Source organism: Podarcis cretensis, assembly GCF_951804945.1.
Source record: "Podarcis cretensis genome assembly, chromosome: 8".
Lineage (NCBI taxonomy): Eukaryota > Metazoa > Chordata > Lepidosauria > Squamata > Lacertidae > Podarcis > Podarcis cretensis.
The window spans coordinates 69,303,877-69,322,246 of NC_137177.1; the positions used below are offsets into that span (position 1 = coordinate 69,303,877).

At 42.9% G+C, this 18,370-nt stretch overlaps 1 protein-coding gene across 1 annotated transcript; it reads left to right on the forward strand.

The window, feature by feature from the left end:
- The first annotated feature begins 1,470 nt into the window (after positions 1-1,470).
- LOC307222061 (arylacetamide deacetylase-like 4) lies at positions 1,471-10,337 on the forward strand. The gene is made up of 4 exons (XM_079987101.1): positions 1,471-1,707; positions 5,283-5,493; positions 7,544-7,607; positions 9,491-10,337. Exons 1-4 carry the CDS (start codon positions 1,474-1,476, stop codon positions 10,260-10,262), a joined length of 1,281 nt encoding a protein of 426 aa, XP_079843227.1. The 5' UTR covers positions 1,471-1,473; the 3' UTR covers positions 10,263-10,337.
- Positions 10,338-18,370: the final 8,033 nt, after the last annotated feature.

Here is an 18,370-nt window from a genome sequence, read left to right on the forward strand (position 1 = left end):
TCCAGGCTAGCAGAATAAATCAAATAGATCAGGGGGCTCTGTCAGGTCAAACTTCAGTTTCATACTCCTTCTGCTTCATGCATTCCTGAATCTCCGCCCCTGTCTTTCTCTTTTCTCCTGCAGCCTGTCTTGGCGAGACGCCATTTTTTGACTGCGTCATAAATATTCTTCAGCGTCCACCGATCTTTTTTCCATCTCCCACACAGCCCTTAAACTTCTGTTTATGCTTCTTAAAAAAGTGCAACGATCTTGTTTCTTTCTGGAGTGGAGGATTATTTTTATCACTTCATATCACATAGAGAAAAAAGAGTTTTTCCTCCACCCCCCTTCATTCCAAACACACAGTCTCTTAGTGATGTCATATCAAAAGATTTACTTATCCGTCCGTCGCTCTCAGTCGCAGAGATCCATTATTCAGCAGTCTTATCGTCGAACATTGCTTGATATATGTGCTTCAGGTTCATTTCCAATCATCTGTTTCCAATTATAAATCCAGACTGAAGCAACCAGCACGCGCTAATCGGAATCGGCGTCAGGAAGAGCTGACTTCACCGAGGGCTCGTGCCAAGTGTTCTGCACCCCCATCTCTCGGATCAGGGGGTGCATTATGAACACCGCTGGCAAGACAGGGACCCACCATATCCTGGTGGAAGGGAAGGCTCCCTACTTCCCATAGCAGCCCCTAAACTACCTCATGTGGGTCAGAGAGATGTTATTGTCAGCCATCTTCCAACGCGCCCCCTGGTGGTCTCCTGCTCACAATGGTCTTCATTGCTAAACCCTAATCACTACAGGAGGCTAAGTATTGTAGGCTCTTTTGGTTCCTGCATACATGTCACCGCCCTGTGATAATCTAACTCAGTTAAAATATTTGCAGAATCAGATGAAATATCTTGCATAGGAAAAACAACAATGGGAATGAAGGTTTGGGACGTACCATATTATGAGGTCAAGCAATTATTTTACCCTGAGTTCTTGCAGTCCTTTGCTTCCATAACAGCCTTTGATGGAATTATGCAGCCCATAATTATGTGGCGTTAATTCACCAAGAAGCAGGCTTGGCTATTCCAACAATTTAATCCTTGCTGATTAGAAGGGACTCTGCCATACAGCCAAACTCCGCCCCCAAACTCACAACTATATCATGAATGTCCATTTCAAATTCAGTATGGATCAGCAATTGTAGCCAACATTAACTCAGAGGAGGCCCATTGACGTTAATGAACATGACTTTGCTTGGCTGCATCAATTTCTGTGGGGCTATTATGAGTATAGATTAATTGGATACAACTCACAGACCAGAATCTCACAGAATCTCCACTTCAAAATCTGGTTGAAAGGAGGTCTTCATTCATAGAATTCATAAAATCATGGACTTGGAAGGGACCCTGAGGATCATCTAGCCCAACCCTTCAATGCTGGAATATGCACTTGTCTCATATGGGGAATTGCGACGACAGAAGTTGGAATTGCATGACAGCAGAGAAAATAGTTGCCAGGAATCAGCCGGTTATTCAGTCCCTCCAAGGCTTCTCAGGAAGGAAGATGGATCTCTCCACAGTGATGCTGACATTTGTGATCTGCTTCCTCCTTTCCCAGGTGGTGCTGATTTATCGTGATGTCCGAAGAACAGATCTCCCTCCAGGAATCGATGGACCTTTCAAACTCCTCCTAATTTCCATTATGGCACACTCATCCTTGCGTATGGTAAGTTGGATGGACTTTGAACCTGGAGTTTCTGTGGGGCAGCTCAGTCGCTAGAGCATGAGACTCTTAATCTCAAGGTTAACCGCTCGAGCCCCATGTTGGGCAAAATATTCCTGCATTACAGGGGGTTGGACTAGATGGCCCTTGTGGTCCCTTCCAGTTCTACAAATTCTATGATTCTGCTATTTTTTTAGTTGCATGGGGGCTGGCCAGCCAGGAATGGTTCAAACAGGCAACATGTGAAAGATGGAGAGAGCTCTTTATGTGGAGATTTGAAGACCTTAGAATTACAAATTTGATCCAAGTGGAAGTTGGAGCTTTGGGGTCATTTGGATTTGAAAGGAGTATGAAACAAGATCTGGAATACCCCATAGGCCTCACTTTTAAGTATGGAGGTCTGGCCGGAAGAAATGTGGATCCTGTTGGGTTGGAGCTTCCCCGAGATTTGGTTTTTAATATTAAGGACTATCAAAAAGACCGGCAGAGAGAACGTGAGAGAGAATTAAGAGCCTCGGATGTAAGATCTCCAGGCTGATTGCTTTCTGAGACTGATGGACATGTTGGGGACCGAAACCGGGAAGGGGGTATGGGTGGAACAGAAATTGGGAACTTAAGGGGTACATAATTATAACTTGGGGTTTTTTTTGTTTTTTAGTTTTGTTTTGTTTTTTTTGTTTTTTTGCATGAGAGTTGGGAAATTCATGGAAGGGAATTTTGGTCGACCTTAGGGAAATGTTTTAAGAATAAGTATTGATATTGATATATAAGTTTGGATGAGAGTTAAGATTGGATAAAGTAAAAGTGGTTTTTAAAATAAACTAAATCACCTAAATGAGAAGATTAAGCAAAAATGAACTGAGGAAATGGATGAAAGAGAGAACGTAAAATAATAACATATTAAAATAAATTATTAAGTTAAAAAAAATAAGGTGAAAAGGACTTGCTGAAAAAAAAATTTGAACCTGAATACAGAAATGAGAGGTGTGAGGAGGTCAAGAAAATAAGTAAAGGGAAATTGATTATGTAAGGGATTTAAATTGTTTTTCTTTTTTCTTTTTTAATGATTGTATTTTTCTTTTTTTCTGTATTTTTCTGTTTTTTTATTTTTCTTTTCTTGCTTTTTGTGTCGTATTATGTATTTTTTCTTTTCTTTTTTCTGTAATTTTGAAAAGTATGAATAAATATTATTTTTTTAAAAAAAAAACAAAAAAAACAGGCAACATGTTTTAGGAGGTGCAACCCCACCCACCCCATCATAGAAAAATGGAATTGTAGAGTTGGAAGGGACCACAAGCCCAAGCACCACTCTGCAAGGCAGGAATCTTTCACCAAATGTGGAACTCGAACCCAGGACCCTAGGATTAAGAATCTCATGCTCTATCTACTGAGCTAGCCAGCCTAAAGGATTCATGTATTATAACTAGAGATCTGTGCAAAAAACCCTCTCCCAAATTTCCAGTTCTATTTGTGAGCGCTTGTTTGTGGCGGGACATCTCTCTCCTCCACAGTTCAAATACAGTGCTGATCATCAATGTGACTTCTGGAGGATGCTTTGGGCTACGACTTCTAGCATCCCCAGCTAGCAGGACCATGCTGGCAAAGACTGTCCCACGCAGTGGCATAGCGTGGGTTGTGAGCATCTGGGGCCATGTGTGGGGTGAGGTGGGGACTATGGAGCACGCATTCAGCTGCCTAACAGTGTCTGCATCACCCAAGAGATCACAGCCTCAGAAACAAGAGAAGAAGATTCTCTCTGCTATCTGGAAAGTCACACAGAGAAGCCATTTTCAACAGAGCCCAATGACAGAAGTATGCAGCTGTATTTAGGCAGCACCAGGTGTTGAAATTTTGCACCCAGGGCAACCGCACCTGTGGCCTCACCCCACGTTATGTCATTAGTCATGCAGTTCTATGTTGGGGCTCATCCACCTTTCTGCTTGTCCATTGCCTAGAAAGCAGTCATTTCCCACTTTCCCCACACTATCCAAAGGTTTTGCTTTTGTCTCACCCGGGGTGCTCGGTGCGTCTTTGCGCGCGGTTAAGTGAACAGGGGAAGCGCCCTCTCGAGTTCTCCCTCCTCTTGCCCTTCCCTCCCGCCCCGTAAAAGGTAGGGGTTGCCGAGATAGAGACGCTGCCCCGTCATCTTCTCATACAGAGGCTCCCTCCGACGCGGGACCCACCTGCTTGCAGCTCATCTGCCTGCCCGTGGCGCCTTGGGAGCTTCCAACGCCCCGCCAGCCACGGTTGCATCCCAGCCGGCTCCACCGGATCTTCACTCTTAGCCCTCACCGCCGCTCGCGTTGCGGTGGCTGGCCGCTGGATCATCCAGGCAGGGATCTCTGCAAGGGGCGTGCCTGGTTTGCACCCCCCACCCATATTGTGCGCCCAGGGCAACGGCTCCCTGGCACACACCACCCCTCTATGCCTATGTCTGTGCTGCAGCCTGGTAAACATCCTCCGCAATGACACAAACCTCGAGTCACGCACACAAATGATGGAGAATCTTCGGGCGGGGCGGGCAAGAACGATACTCTGAGAAAAATTTGTCTCACCTCTGATTAGAGGTGTGTGGGAGGTCACCTGGAGGCAGCAGTTGCTGCGGATGCAGCAATACCATTGCAACACCACGCAGAGATCTTGGAAGAAGGTAAGTGGTTTAAATAAAGCATCGCCGATGGAGTGTTGCAATGCCCTCGTGGAGATTATCCCGCGCAGGTGTAAAGCCAAGAGCATCCGCCGGAGGTCACTGTTCATTCATTTTTAAACTGAATGGGAAACAAAACAAATGAGCCCCAACCCGCTCCATTCCGTTGACATATTAGAGTGATAGGGGCATTCAAATTGCACGACCCCCCTCCCCCCCCAAAAAAAATAATCTCCTGGAGTATCTCAACAGTTGTCAGTGATGAGAAAAATCCCTGTCCTCAAACTTGCAACCAAAATGAAATGACACAAAAGGTAAAAGAGGCAGAGGGAGGAAGCAAGTTTGGAGATTGGTTCTTCATTGATAAAATTGCACCTGTTAAATTAGGACCTACTGGGTAACCTGTCTGATGCCTGTGGGGTGTGGGTGGTGGAATTCAAGAATGTAATAATAATATTTTCATACCAATGCTATTTGGATGGAAAACAGTGAAGTTACAAGCTGATTCCCCCAGAGGACACAATAAGAAGCTTATAGAACATGTGTGTGTGTGTGTGTTTTTAATGGTTTATAAAACTGTGACTCTGTGTCCATTATGTAGAAGGTTTGGTGGACCTGGTGGGGGAGGAATGTTAAAGTCGCCTAAAAATGTCACAGAAGACATTACAGACTGCATAAAGCTGTCTGAGTCTCCCATTGAAACCAAAGGGAAAATGAAAACCAAGGGAGGGCGGAATGAAAACAAAGAGAACATTTAATGAATGCAATTGGAACAAATGGAAATGAAATCAATTAAACTTCTGAATGAATCAAGGAAGCATTTCTCACCCCACACTACTCCGACAAACAGACCTTGTGAGAACCTTATTAAACTGAAAGCTAACTAGGCTTGATACTAGCTTCTGTTGCTTTTTTGTTTTTTTCCAAACAGGGATCTATTTTGGAGAAGTTGGGAATCTGTACAAAACCGACATTCCTTAAATTGAGTTCCTCTGCAATGCCAGCAGGGAGCGAGCCCAGATACACTATCAACACAAAATTTGACAATGTGACTGTGAGGATTTATCAGCCAAAGGGCCTATCCACAGGACAGAGAGGAATTATCTACCTGTATGGAGGAGCTGGCTTATTCGGGAGCATAAGTGAGTCATTCTAATTTAACTTACAACCAGTGTGATCTGTGTGGGGCTTGATCTGGAAACTGCATCTCGTGCATGGCGCTGGGATCAGGTTGTTGAGTAGAACAACCGGACCAGCATATATTACACCTGTGCTGAAGCCACTGCACTGGCTGCTGATCAACTACCGGGGCATGTTCAAGGTCTTGTGGTTAGGTCCAGGACAACTCAGGAGCAGGTTACCTGAAAGGCCACTTATCCATTACTTAAGTCGTTTATGGAAATTCTAATCAGGGCACTGCATCCTACAGAATATCCAGGGCCGGCCCTAGATATTTTGCCACCTGAGGCAAAGCAGAACATGGCACACACACCCAATGCCCTGCTGCCTGTGGCAACTGGAGGTGACCTGGGGAAGCCCCAGCCCACTGAAGGCAGTGGAGGAGGAAAAAGGAGGCTGGCAGCAGCAGTATCCCTGCTCTTTCCAGGTGGTGCATGGGTGACAAGTGTTGGAGGCAGTGAGCAGTGAGCAGCACACTCCTGGGGGACTTCCCAGCTCTCCCCAGCCTGCTGCCTGAGGAGACTGCCTCACCTAAGCCTAATGGGCTGGCTGGCTCTGACAATATCATGGGGCAGTGTTCCCCAAAACAGGCATTTTCTGTTTGTTGTTCTCCCTGTACTGTGAAATCCCCTTCCCTCTTCCACACAGGAAGCAGCTACCACCAGTTGCTACAGGCATCTTGTGAAGTCTTTTCCTTTTGCCCTGGCTTTCCCTGGCCCATGACTGTGATCCTATAATTGGGGTTGCCATGTGTCCTCTTTTTCCAGGACATGTCCTCTTTTTCATGGGTAGCGATCCATATCGATCCATAGTTAAAAGTAGAAGCTGGCAAAAGTGTCCTCTTTTTTGCTCTTCAAAATATGGCAACCCATATGTTTCTAACCTTTTATATGTTTTTATGTTGCTACTCTACTGGTTTTAGGCTGTATTTTAACATTTTGATGTTTTTCGTTTCCTTTTTGGACTGTACACTGTTCAGGGATTTTTGGAATATTAAGTGGTTTATAAATGCTTTCTCATAATTTTATATATATATATATATATATATATATATATATACACACACACACACACACACAGACACATATACATATTTTAAAGGAATTGGTGTGAAGAAAGAAGCTGTGATGGTAATGAAGGCATCATATGTAGCTTTGCAGTTGTCACTATAATTTAAATAAAGAGGTCATTTAGGCCGGAGAGAGATAAAGTAACCCTGAGAAGAAGAGTTCAATGTATATGGGGGGAAAATATTCCACATTAGGTATCTGCTAAGTATGTGCATTTCAGAAATGGATAAACAGATAAAATGATTTCACACACATGGTATCCTTTTTTCTATGTAGCTCAAGGTATAATTAATAAAGCACTCCTGATTAAATCCTATTCTTATCTCCTTACTTCCAGTCTCTTAGCACAATTGATGGATACCAAATTGGAACTATGGTGACCAGATTTCTAGCTAGTGAGAAAGGCTAGAAGCAAGTATTGCCAAATCGGTACCCTCCAGCCTTTGTGAATTACAACTCCCCCTGGACCATTAGGATAGCTGAGGCTGATGGAAGTTGTAGTCCAATGACATCTAATGTAGTCCAATTTTTTCTGTGAACTGCCCTGAGACCTCTGGCTATAGGGTTGGTATATAAACTCAAATAATAATGATAATGATAATGATAATCTGAAGGGCAACGCCTGGCTCAGAGAGTCAGAAGACAGATTTTTCGGTTTGTCGTATAGTAGGAAGAAAGAAGAGGTACATGCAGGAAATGCCTTGGGGAGGGAAATAATCTTTGACAACAAGGGTATTAGTTTGACCTTGGGGCCTTGGGATCTGGACAGGTGGAAGGCTGGGTAAATAGGAAAGATGGGGATTCTCCTCTGGCTCAGATACAAACAGAGCCACAAAGAAGACTTGGGGTTTCATCATACTCGTCATCCCAACCCACATTAATGTAGAAATGTGCATGCCATTGTGTAAAGTATTAATACACTGAAGGTCTTTTTACTATCCAGAAGGTTATCGGAAGCTGTGCCGCTACCTTTCCAGAGAAAGTGAATCAGTGCTTGTGTGTGTTGGGTAAGTCTACTTATTCCTGCATTCATCCTGGATATCCTGAACAGCTGATAAGTGTGGAAGCAGGTGACTCCCCCACCCCCCAAAGTTACTCCCAAAAGCAGTGGGGGAATTTGCCATTAGATGGAACAGAGTGAGCCAATGCAGTGTCCTCCAGGTGTTGTTAAATGTCAAGTCCCATCAACCCCAGACAGCATGATTTACAGTCTGGGCTTATGAGAGTTGTCGTCCAACTACATCTGCAGGGCACAACGATTGCTACCTCTGTATTAAAGGCAGTTTCTTCATGAAACGTCTGTTACAACAATTTTCTAACAGGTGTGTGGGAAAGCTGACTTCTTGACAGTTCTTCTAACAGCAGCCTAGGCACAGAATTGCACCAGGGCAGAATAATCCTCTGAAGGCAAGAGAATAAGAAACTGTGGAAAAGGAACCCAAGGTCCAGAAGGCTAGGCTGAAGTCTGGGCTCCAGTCAAGTTCACTCCCGTCACCACTGCGAGTTCACCACAATGCTGGTGGGGCTGCAAGCAAGGGGTGACTCCTATACATTGAGGGTGGCAGTGTGACAAGCTTACTGGGTTTGGGCAAATTACTTTTGATGTCATTTCTCATCTTGGTCTATCCCTGAACGCAAACCCTGCTCCGGCCCTTCTGCCACTAGATCCTGATCTAGATGCTCCCATTATACATAAACCGCTGCCCATTTCCCAATGGAAAGATCTCAAAGGTCCATCTATGAGGGATAGCAAGGAGAAGTCTGAGGTTTGGCTCTCTTCAAGTATCTTACATAGCACAGAAGGGTGAACAGAGGCCAAACTAAACATGACCCTTTTGACAAGGTATAGATCAGCTGTGTGAACAGATGTCAGTGGCAGACCACCAAGCACACATACTGAGTTATGAAGAGGCTGTGCCACATATAGATGAAGCCTTTGCAATGCATTCAGTGATTCATTTATGTGGCAGTGTCCTGGTCAAGCTTCCTTCTTATATGTGACTGGTGAACTCATGTAACACTGGTATTGTTAGAGTTGATCAATGTCATCTTATTATAAGACCAATGAATATTCTAGAAAATAAAAATAAAGAAAACAGAACCAGCTATTTGCCTCCTTGTCCCAAACTGTTTGCAGGCTTTCAGATCTCCAAGTGTCAACGCAATATTGAAAAAGATACCCTATATATAAAGTGCTTTGACAATATCATCAGCTTTATTAATCAGCAAAACGAAGTAAATTGATGTTTCTGGTTTTTCTTCTTCTGCACCTGTTCCTGAAACAGTAACAGACAATTACAGTCTAGGTTTTGCATCCTGTTACACCTAGTCTATTTCTATGGCAACTCACTGCTACAGTTATATGGTGGAAACATGTATCTGACATATTGAATATTTTATGGGAGAATCCCATGCTCTAAGGCAGACATCATGTCTGCTGTGTAATTGCCCAGGGTGTAAAAATCATTTGCTCAGGATGGTAAATTTTAATTAAGCGAGCCTCTTTTGGTTTATGACTTGTGTACCACAGCAGTGCTAGAACCACAGCAGTGTTTACTGAAATTTAAAATTAAATTACATTGTGAAGTTGTTGACCTTTTGGAAGTTCATTAAGGCTTCCCAGAAACATCTGGTTTGCCACTGTGAAAACTGGGTGCTGGACTAGAATGTCCCATAGCCTGAGCCATCAGTGCAGACATTACTCTATGCATTTTTCTACATGTCACTTGGATGGGGAACAGTCCTACCAAAGTTGGAGAAGGGCAGATTTCAAACGCTGACTATGTTTCATTTCACATATTGCTTTAGGAAGTGTGAACTGGACTGGTTTGTCTTTAACTAAGAATAGGATTGACTTTCTCCCCTGCCCCTTCTCTCCATCATCTTCTAGGCAACGTTTGGCTCCTAAGCACCGCTGTCCTACACAAATCATGGACTGCATCACCGCCACTGAATACTTTTTGAAAAATGCAAGTGATTATGGGGTAGACCCTAATCGTATTGTCATTGCTGGTGACAGCACTGGGGCTGGAATTGTTCCCCTTGTCTGTCAACATCTGTTAACGAGAAAGGATCTCCCAAAGGTCAGAGCCCAGATCCTGCTCTACCCAAATATTCAAACACTGGACTACAACTTGCCATCTTATCAGCAAAACCGAAATGTCCCCCTCCTGTTCACAAAATGGTCTGCTGAATTTGAACTCAGGTTTATGAATGTGAAGCTAGCATATTTGGATCAGTTCCTGAAGGGGGCCCATGTTTCCGAAGAAATGAAGATGAAATACAAGAAATGGATCCATGCAGATCATATCCCGGATGAGTTTAAAGTCAGGGGCTACAAACCACCCCCGCCAGTCCCGTTTTCAAAGGAGCTGCACGAAATGATGAAGCTTTCTTTTGATCCCAAGCACTGTGCTCTTCTAGTGGAAGATGACATTGTGTGTCAGCTCCCCGAGACGTTTATGTTAACCTGCGAGTATGATGTGCTTAGGGATGATGGACTGCTATACAAAAAACGGTTGGAGGACAACGGTGTGCCCGTAACTTGGCACCATGCAAAGGAAGGATTCCATGGGATTGTAAGTTCAGTTGATTGGTTCTTTGAATGGCCATGTGGAAGGGTGGCAGCAGAGCATGTAACAAGCTTCATAAAACGATTCTGATCAAAAATCTGTTCTCTTTCCCGCATAAAGACCGTTCATTTTACTGCATGCAGTGCACTCGAAGAAAATGTTATGAAAATGTACAAGACAAGAACTAACGAGTGCTGGAAATGTAAGGGAAGGGAAGGTATCTTTTACTACAAGTGGTGAAGGTAAAGGCTTTCTGGGAAATGGCATATAATGAGTTAAAGAAAATGTTTAAAAATACTTTTTGTTAAAAAAAAACCCAGAAGCCTTTTTTACTGGGTGTAGTGGGTGAAGAGATACTAAGGGAAGATAAAAGACTGTTTATGTATGCAACAATCGCGGCAAGAATTCTTTTAGCCCAAAAAATGGAAACAGCAAGAAGCAAGAAGTACCAACGAAAAAAGAGTGGCAGATGACTAACAGGGTTGTCCGATGACTTGTAATGAGAATTTTTCTACCTTTCTATTTTTATTTAAATTTTGAGATATTCTGTAATAAGTCTAATTAGAATTAGAATTGAAAACATAAATTGCTGTGATATAAAGGTTAATTTCGAAAGCCATGAGGCAGGAGGGAGAGAAAGAGCCAATGACGAAGTAAATGTATAACATTAAATGGAATAATAATAATAATAATAATAATAATAATAATATACCTTTCATCCAACTTTGGGTGCCTCGTTTAGGGCTGTAGAATGCTCATAATTTTGAAAAGGATTCCTTATTTGTGATTGCTTGTGCATCGGGTCTGCCGATATAGTATATTTGGCCTAATCTCAGAGTGTTATATATAAAATGTTTGTCCTAAGCAGAATTGTTGGCATCTGTCTTGAAAGACAAAGGAGTGCACCTCTGGGGATGAAGTCAAACCAAAGTGATCTCTCTGGGGCGCAAGCCTGGGTGATGCATGTGGAGCTCCTGGATCGCCTCGATGACAAGACCTCCCTCTCAGCCTCACTGATGTGGTCCAAAGGAAAGCAGAGCAATACATGTGTCACCAGCTTAGCTGCAAGGGTTTCTGGAAAGAGGTATAGAAGGAGCCATCTAACCATCTTAGGGATGCCACTCCAGATTTGTGTAGCATTTACTCCTTAGCCTGTATTAGGGAACTTGGGGACAGTACTGAGCCAAACTTTTGTTCATTGGCAGCTGGAGTTTATGGGGAAACTTTAAGACCCCTAGGAATTATATGAGACCCCTAGGAATTATACTCACACAAGTAACTGCTTCCTGCCTAGAAATTTACAGCCACCTTGTCACCTGAGGCTGGTATCACAAAGCTCAAGGATGCCCTACCTGCAATCCATCTCTTTAATGTAACATTTGGCAGCAGGACTTGTCACAGGGATGTTTCATGCTAAAGTTCAAAATGAGTCTACCCTCTTGTCCTCTTGAAAGGGTTAGGGCCATTGAGAGTTGTGTCTCAGGGAAATGTATAAAACATTCTTTAACTTGGTGGGTTTTTTGTCCACTCAGTTCTCCTACAAATCTGCTTCTGCTGGCTTTTTCAGGCAGTGATGCACCAAGCCCATCTCACTTCAGGAGTGGGTTGAGGTTTATGAGAAAAGTGTATTATAATGGCTAGTAAAATCTTCCTTGTTTTATTGTGTTCTGGTGCTGGGATTCAAATGTTCCTGAACCTCTAATATGATTGATTTTAAAATAAATTATATATTTTGCATTGGGTTACAGAATCTTTCCTGTTTCTTCCTATCTTAAATAAATTCTGCTGCTATAGAAACAGCTGGTGTGAGTTATTGGAAATGGGCTCTGATTCTGATTTCAGTGTTCTGGGCTATTTGGGGGGTCATGGAGGCTTCTGGGGGAAAATGTCCTTCCCATTTTTTGGCTGAGGATTTGCAGAAGGGAGAGAGAGCTGAGGCACATCTCAGTCCTAGAGGGTCCCTGAAAGTTGAGTTGTCTAATTTGGACTCTAGTCCACAAATCAGTAGGTGGTGGAAGGTATACCTTGGACTAAGTATTTAAATTGATGGGAGAACCACTGTATAATAATAATAATAATAATAATAATAATAATAATAATAATAATAATAATATATGTACCTTGCCCTCCCCAGCCTCAGCCGGGCTCAGGGCAGCTAACATCATAAAACTAATACAGTATGCAAAGAACATAAGAACATAAGAACATAAGAACATAAAAACAGGCAATCAATTAATTAAAATACATCTTAAAATTAGTTCAGAACGAATTAAAATCTGGACAGATGGCAGTCCATGGGTAAAAATGAGAATGGCTAATATTCTCCAGGGCCAAATGTTACCACTGGTTTTATAAAGGACCTGTGAGTGGGCTAGGAAGTCTCTTTAATGCTTTTTCTTATATAGAAAGGAAAGAATCAGACTGAACCCTGACCAAAGGCCTGGCGGAACAGCTCCATCTTGCAGGCCCTGCAGAAAGATATCAAATCCTGCAGGGCCCTGGTCTCTTGTGAGAGAGCGTTCCACCAGGCTGGGGCTACGGCCAAAAAGGCCCTGGCTCTGGTCGAGGCCAGTCTAATCTCCCTGGGATCTTCAGAGTGTTATTATTTGCAGACCTTAAGGTCCTCCGTGGGGTATACCAGGAGAGGCAGTCCCGTAGGTACGAGGGTCCTAGGTCGTATAGGACTGTAAAGGTTAAAACCAGCACCTTAAACCTGATCCTGTACTCCACCAGGAGCCAGTGCAGCTGGTATAGCACCAGATGAATGTGCTCCCACAGTGATGACCCCCTGAGGAGTCTTGCTGCGGCATTCTTTATTTCACAACAAGAAAGGTGAAAAGAGGAGTTGGGAATCTTTAAAGAATCAGTAAACTATATATATTGAATTCAGTCAATATCACAAGCTTTTTAATAAGATGCTAAAATCATCAATTTACAGCTTAGGTTTTCTTCAGCTGCTTAAGCTTATCACAGAGGAGTTAGATCTTAGGTTTCAACAATTTGTAGGTTACAAAACAGGCAAGTACTAACCTGCCTAATATCCTTCATATTCCCAACCTTTAGAAATTTCACACCTGAGGCTCCTCTATTAGACCCTGTCTGTCGGAGTAGAGGATCAGCACACACTCCTATTTTAACTGGTTTAGGATTATTCTTCTCTCACTAGAGAGAGATATCTCTTTCCTATTGAGCTGGGATGTAAGTAGAGCATTCCCTCACAACTCCACTTCTCCTCACCCAAAATCCAGCTTCCCAGTTCTTTCATGTCTGTATACCTTTGAAAGACAATAACCATGTATTTCAGGCTAATCGCCAGCCCAGAAACTGCCTTCTCTGAGTGTAAATCTTCCCTTGGGCTCAGAGTTTATGCTGTTACCAAGCTGAATGCCAGGAACCAAAACTTTCTCTCCCTTTTTCCGCTCAGAGTCATGTCTTCACCTGCTTCTGGCTAGCTGTACCAATCAGAGGGAAGCTCTAGCTCAGCATATTGAGAGCTATATCACTCTGGTGGAATTCTGCCTGTATTGTACCATCAAACTTTGCTTTGCCTTGACCATCCATCGCAGTAGTGGTTTCCCGCCTTCCCTTTTTTCTTTAAGGGAATGAATCTGAGGATGCAGCATTCCCTGGGCTGTGCGTGAGAGGTGAGATTGTGGCCACATATTCCACAAACTGAGGCAATTAAACATTGAGGAAAAATGTGAAGAGGACCCAAAGCTGTGATCTCACCAGAATCCAACCATCCCACTGTTTTTCTCTGGCAAAGTGTTACTTAAGAGGTATCGGAGGGGTGTATGTTTCAGAATTGATTAATGGTTATTATAGATAGCTAGAAGAGGATTTCCTCTACCCGACTATTTTGAGGAAAAGTTATAACGACATATAAAAGTCCTAGCAGAGATTTGTAAATCGAACAGGTGATGTGTAGGGAGAAGGGGTGAATGTATTTTGAAATGATAGTTGGAAAAGTTATTGTACTGGAAGTAGCAAAGGAGGGAGGAAAATAGAGAGAACATCAGTATGGCGGAGGGAGTCAGCTTTTAAATTTGCATTAAATTTGCATCAATTTGTATGAATTTGGTGGCAATTTGTTTAAAATTATGGAAAATGAATAATGGGGGGGGGGAGTCAGCGCCCCTGCATGTTATCACTGCAATTTAAATTTACTGCTCAGTCTTATTCTGTGGTATGTTTTTGTTGTTGTTGTAGGTCCCTGTAAATTCCTTATTTGAGTTTAGATTTTCTGCATTGCTGGGTGGCTGTAGCTAATGCACATACCTCGGGTTACAGGTTGCATTTTTCCGGGTTTCTGCAGTCGCACATGCACAGAAGCGCTAAATCATGGTTTGCACATGCTCAGAAGCACCCTGTGGGAGGGCTGGCCATATCATTAGTAAGCAGAGTCAAATGACCACATCAGGCAGCACACCAGGGGAGTGGCAGATATACAGATATACTAGGAAAATGAAAGTCCTTCCATAACCTGCCGTATTATCAGCAGTCCAAACAAATCTCTCTCTCTGCCTAATCTATCTCATGTGGAAAGGGAGAGCCAGGCACATCACCTTGAGCTCCTTGGAATAAAGTTGTGATGTAAAGGTGGTAAACAAATAATTAGTGACAACTCTGGATAAATAGAGTTTTAATTGGCTACAAGATTTTCAGGACTTTGGAACTTAGCAAAGGGCATCGTGTTGGACCACTCTGACTTAGGAATTCAGGACTCTTTGTGACATCGTTGGAAGCCGTGATAGCAAGAGGGTTTTTGGGGTGATCCCAGCATTTTCGGGACAGTTGGAGGGTATGACATACATGAAGGAAATTAGTAGAGGTGAATTGAAATAAAACCAATAGCAATAACAGTAATGAGCAAGTTAGGGTACATAAGAGAGGACATCACAGAAAGATGAGAGGGGAGGGAGAAAGAAAAGTGAGCGCAAGAGAAAGGGGAAAATATGTGTGTGTGTTTGTCAAGTCAAGTTTTAGCAGACAGCCATTTTACACATGAAAATGAAAATGATAAAGATAAAGATAATAATAAATAATAGAGATTTACATTTCTGCTCCATAACTGTTAAAGAATAAATCATTTTTCATGCCCCCCTTTATGTTTAATAGCATGGATATGTAGAGCCTTATCAAGAAATTTAGATATTCTGAATATTTAGATATTCTCTGCATCAGACAACAAAAAACAAGTCTTTGCTAAGGATAACCTTCCCTTCTGTCATTTTAACAGTGGGTGGAGAATTTGGAGAGGAAGAGAGAGAGATACAGAGGAAAGAGAGTTTAAAATGGGTCATGGGGCAATGTTATCTCCAATCCTTTCATTCCAATAGCTGATGAAAAGGATCCATCACACTTTAGTGATGCAGATTCTAGCTGTCACTTGAAGAGTTGCCATCACTTCTAAGTCCATTAAGACTCACGTCCAAACTCAGATAGCAGAAGAGAGCTGATTTCAGAGTGTATTGCAAGTTGTAACCAGGGTGTTATCTTATGTTATCTTAAATACACTATTCCAGGGGGGGGGGGGGTTTGTGTGTGTTTTACACTGCCTAGATGGCTGTTGCAGTGAAGAAGCCCAAACACACACACACACACACACACACACACACACACACCTCTTGTTGCATATTCTGCCTTTTTTCACTGCATCATTTGATTGCACCTCTTTAGCCTGCTGACACCCACAATATGTGTTTTCAGGACCTACCCTATGCCATTGTTGGTGAATTTGGGGGAGAGTTGTGCTACTGCCACAGCTAGCATTGAACCTGAGAAATGACTCAATGCTAAATGATATGGAAAAAATAGGCAATTGTTCCTCCCCACTGGAGAAATTGGTGCTGCTTCACTCCACCAAATATATTTTTTTGTTGTTGACAAAAAGGATGGAAAATTTGGAGAGACTTTGGGGCAGAGTGTCATCCACCATGAAGGGTCCTGCTTTTATTGATTGATTTATTGGGATAGTGGGGTTGCACCTCCTAAAACATTTTGACACACACACAGGGTGGTGGCAAAAGCTGCAATGTTAAACTCTGCTTAATCCCTTTCAGATTAAAAGGGGCTAGGCAACTGCCCCCCAATCCCCACAATATTAAATAAAAAATTGATCCCTGTATGTTCTTGGTCCAATCAATTTACCACACAAAAAACGCCTGTGAAATAACCATGAACAACAGGAATCTGGCAGGTTCGCAGATACAGTACCAGGAAGGAAATTTGTTCTTCAGATATCATAAGAAATTAACACCACCAGGTTGGTTAGAAAACAAGTCAGCAGGACAATGGAGAGATCGATCTTCTTCCTTGAGAAGTCCAAATGAACTGAATGCTCTTTTTACAGATGAGCTTAAGCAGATAGTCAGTTACACAACAGAGTTCAGTGTTGTAAGGTGTTTTGATTTCCAAGTATCATTTCTACCCTGATTCCCACTCTTTATAATTAGCTTATCCAATTGCACCATCATTTCTCTGTCTAAGCAATTACTTGCTGTAGGCATTACACCTTCCATCTGAACTGCTCCCCAGAGTCAAAATGTCTTCCTACCATGCCTTCAGTCTAACTTGCACTGAAACGTAGTCCTGCTGCACAGCTTTCCAACAATTAGCCTAACACCTCATTCTTACCCCAGTCTGTGAGTTGTGTCCAATTAAGTTACACCCAGAATAGACCCTGAAATCAATGCACCCTAAAATCAAAGAAGCTATGCAAGTCATGTCCATTAACTTCAATGGGTCTCCTCACAGTAGCACTAACATTGAATACAACCCCTGTTTTGGATTTGAACTTGACTTTTAATATATCATTGTGAGTTGGGAGCGGAGCTTGGCTGCATGCCTGAGCCCCCTTCTAATTGCTGGATCCAGCAAGAATTCAATTGTTGGAATAGCCAGGCCAGCTTCTTTGTGAATTAATGCCACGTAATTATGGGCAGGTGGCGTAATTAATACGCAGGTGGCGCTGTGGGTTAAAGCCTCAGCGCCTAGGGCTTGCCGATCGAAAGGACGGCGGTTCGAATCCCTGCGGCGGGGTGCGCTCCCGCTGCTTGGTCCCAGCGCCTGCCAACCTAGCAGTTCGAAAGCACCTCCGGGTGCAAGTAGATAAATAGGGACCGCTTACCAGCGGGAAGGTAAACGGCGTTTCCGTGTGCGGCTCTGGCGCACAACCCCAGAGTCTGTCAAGACTGGCCCGTACGGGCAGGGGTACCTTTACCCTTTACCTTTAATTATGGGCTGTTATGGTAACAAAGGAAGCGTGACTGCAAGTAATAATTTTATTTATTTATTTATTTATTTATTTATTTATTTATTCCCCCAAAATCTAGCTGGGCAGCTTCCAACAAAATATTGACAATACGATAAAACTAATTAAGGTGCACACTGTTTGTCGGAATCTCCACTCGGCCAAGCTGCTAAAGCTCATCTTCCGGCCAAGTCTCTGGAATCGCCCGCCCGACAAATAATTAATGACCTCGAGCCTTTGATGAGGCTCCAAGGCACGTTCTCATTCAGCAGAGAATCCAGTACAGGGAAGTGATGAGATTTATGGCTACATTGCAAAGAGTTTTATTTCTAAGCTATGCAGACAGAAAAGACAACCTCTCTCTATGAAAGCAGAGAGCAACTGAAACAAAGGAACAAAGGAACAAAGGAAACAGGAAACCAGTAAACATCACATCTGTCTTCTGCCTCCGTGAGACTTCCAACAGCCTGGAAGGTCTCTGGAATGTAAACAGAGTCCTGTGACTCTAAGCAGCTGCTCAGTGGCAAACAGAAACTCCCCCTTTTTGTGAGCACTACTGGGCAGCGTGTCAGTACAATCTCAGTACAAACCCAATTTCTGTACATAGGTACAGTGTTGATCCTTCGGAACAACCTTGGACAATAAATCAGCAGGAATTTCATTACCTGGCATGTAGGACACTGATACGAGTCCTTTCTGAACACATTCTCTAGCATGTTGCAGCTTCAATTGCAAGTGCTTCGTGCTTTGCTTACATCCCTCAGAAGTCAGCAAAGCCAAACATGCTTTATTATCCTGATAAACCTGGATTGGACACTTTACAGGAATTCTCATGTCTTTACACAATTGTAACAACCATTCACAATCCACAAGACAGTGCATTCAGTTCAGCTTCACAAGTACTTAAGCTAACTGTTGTATGCTTCTTGCACGACCAATCAAATAG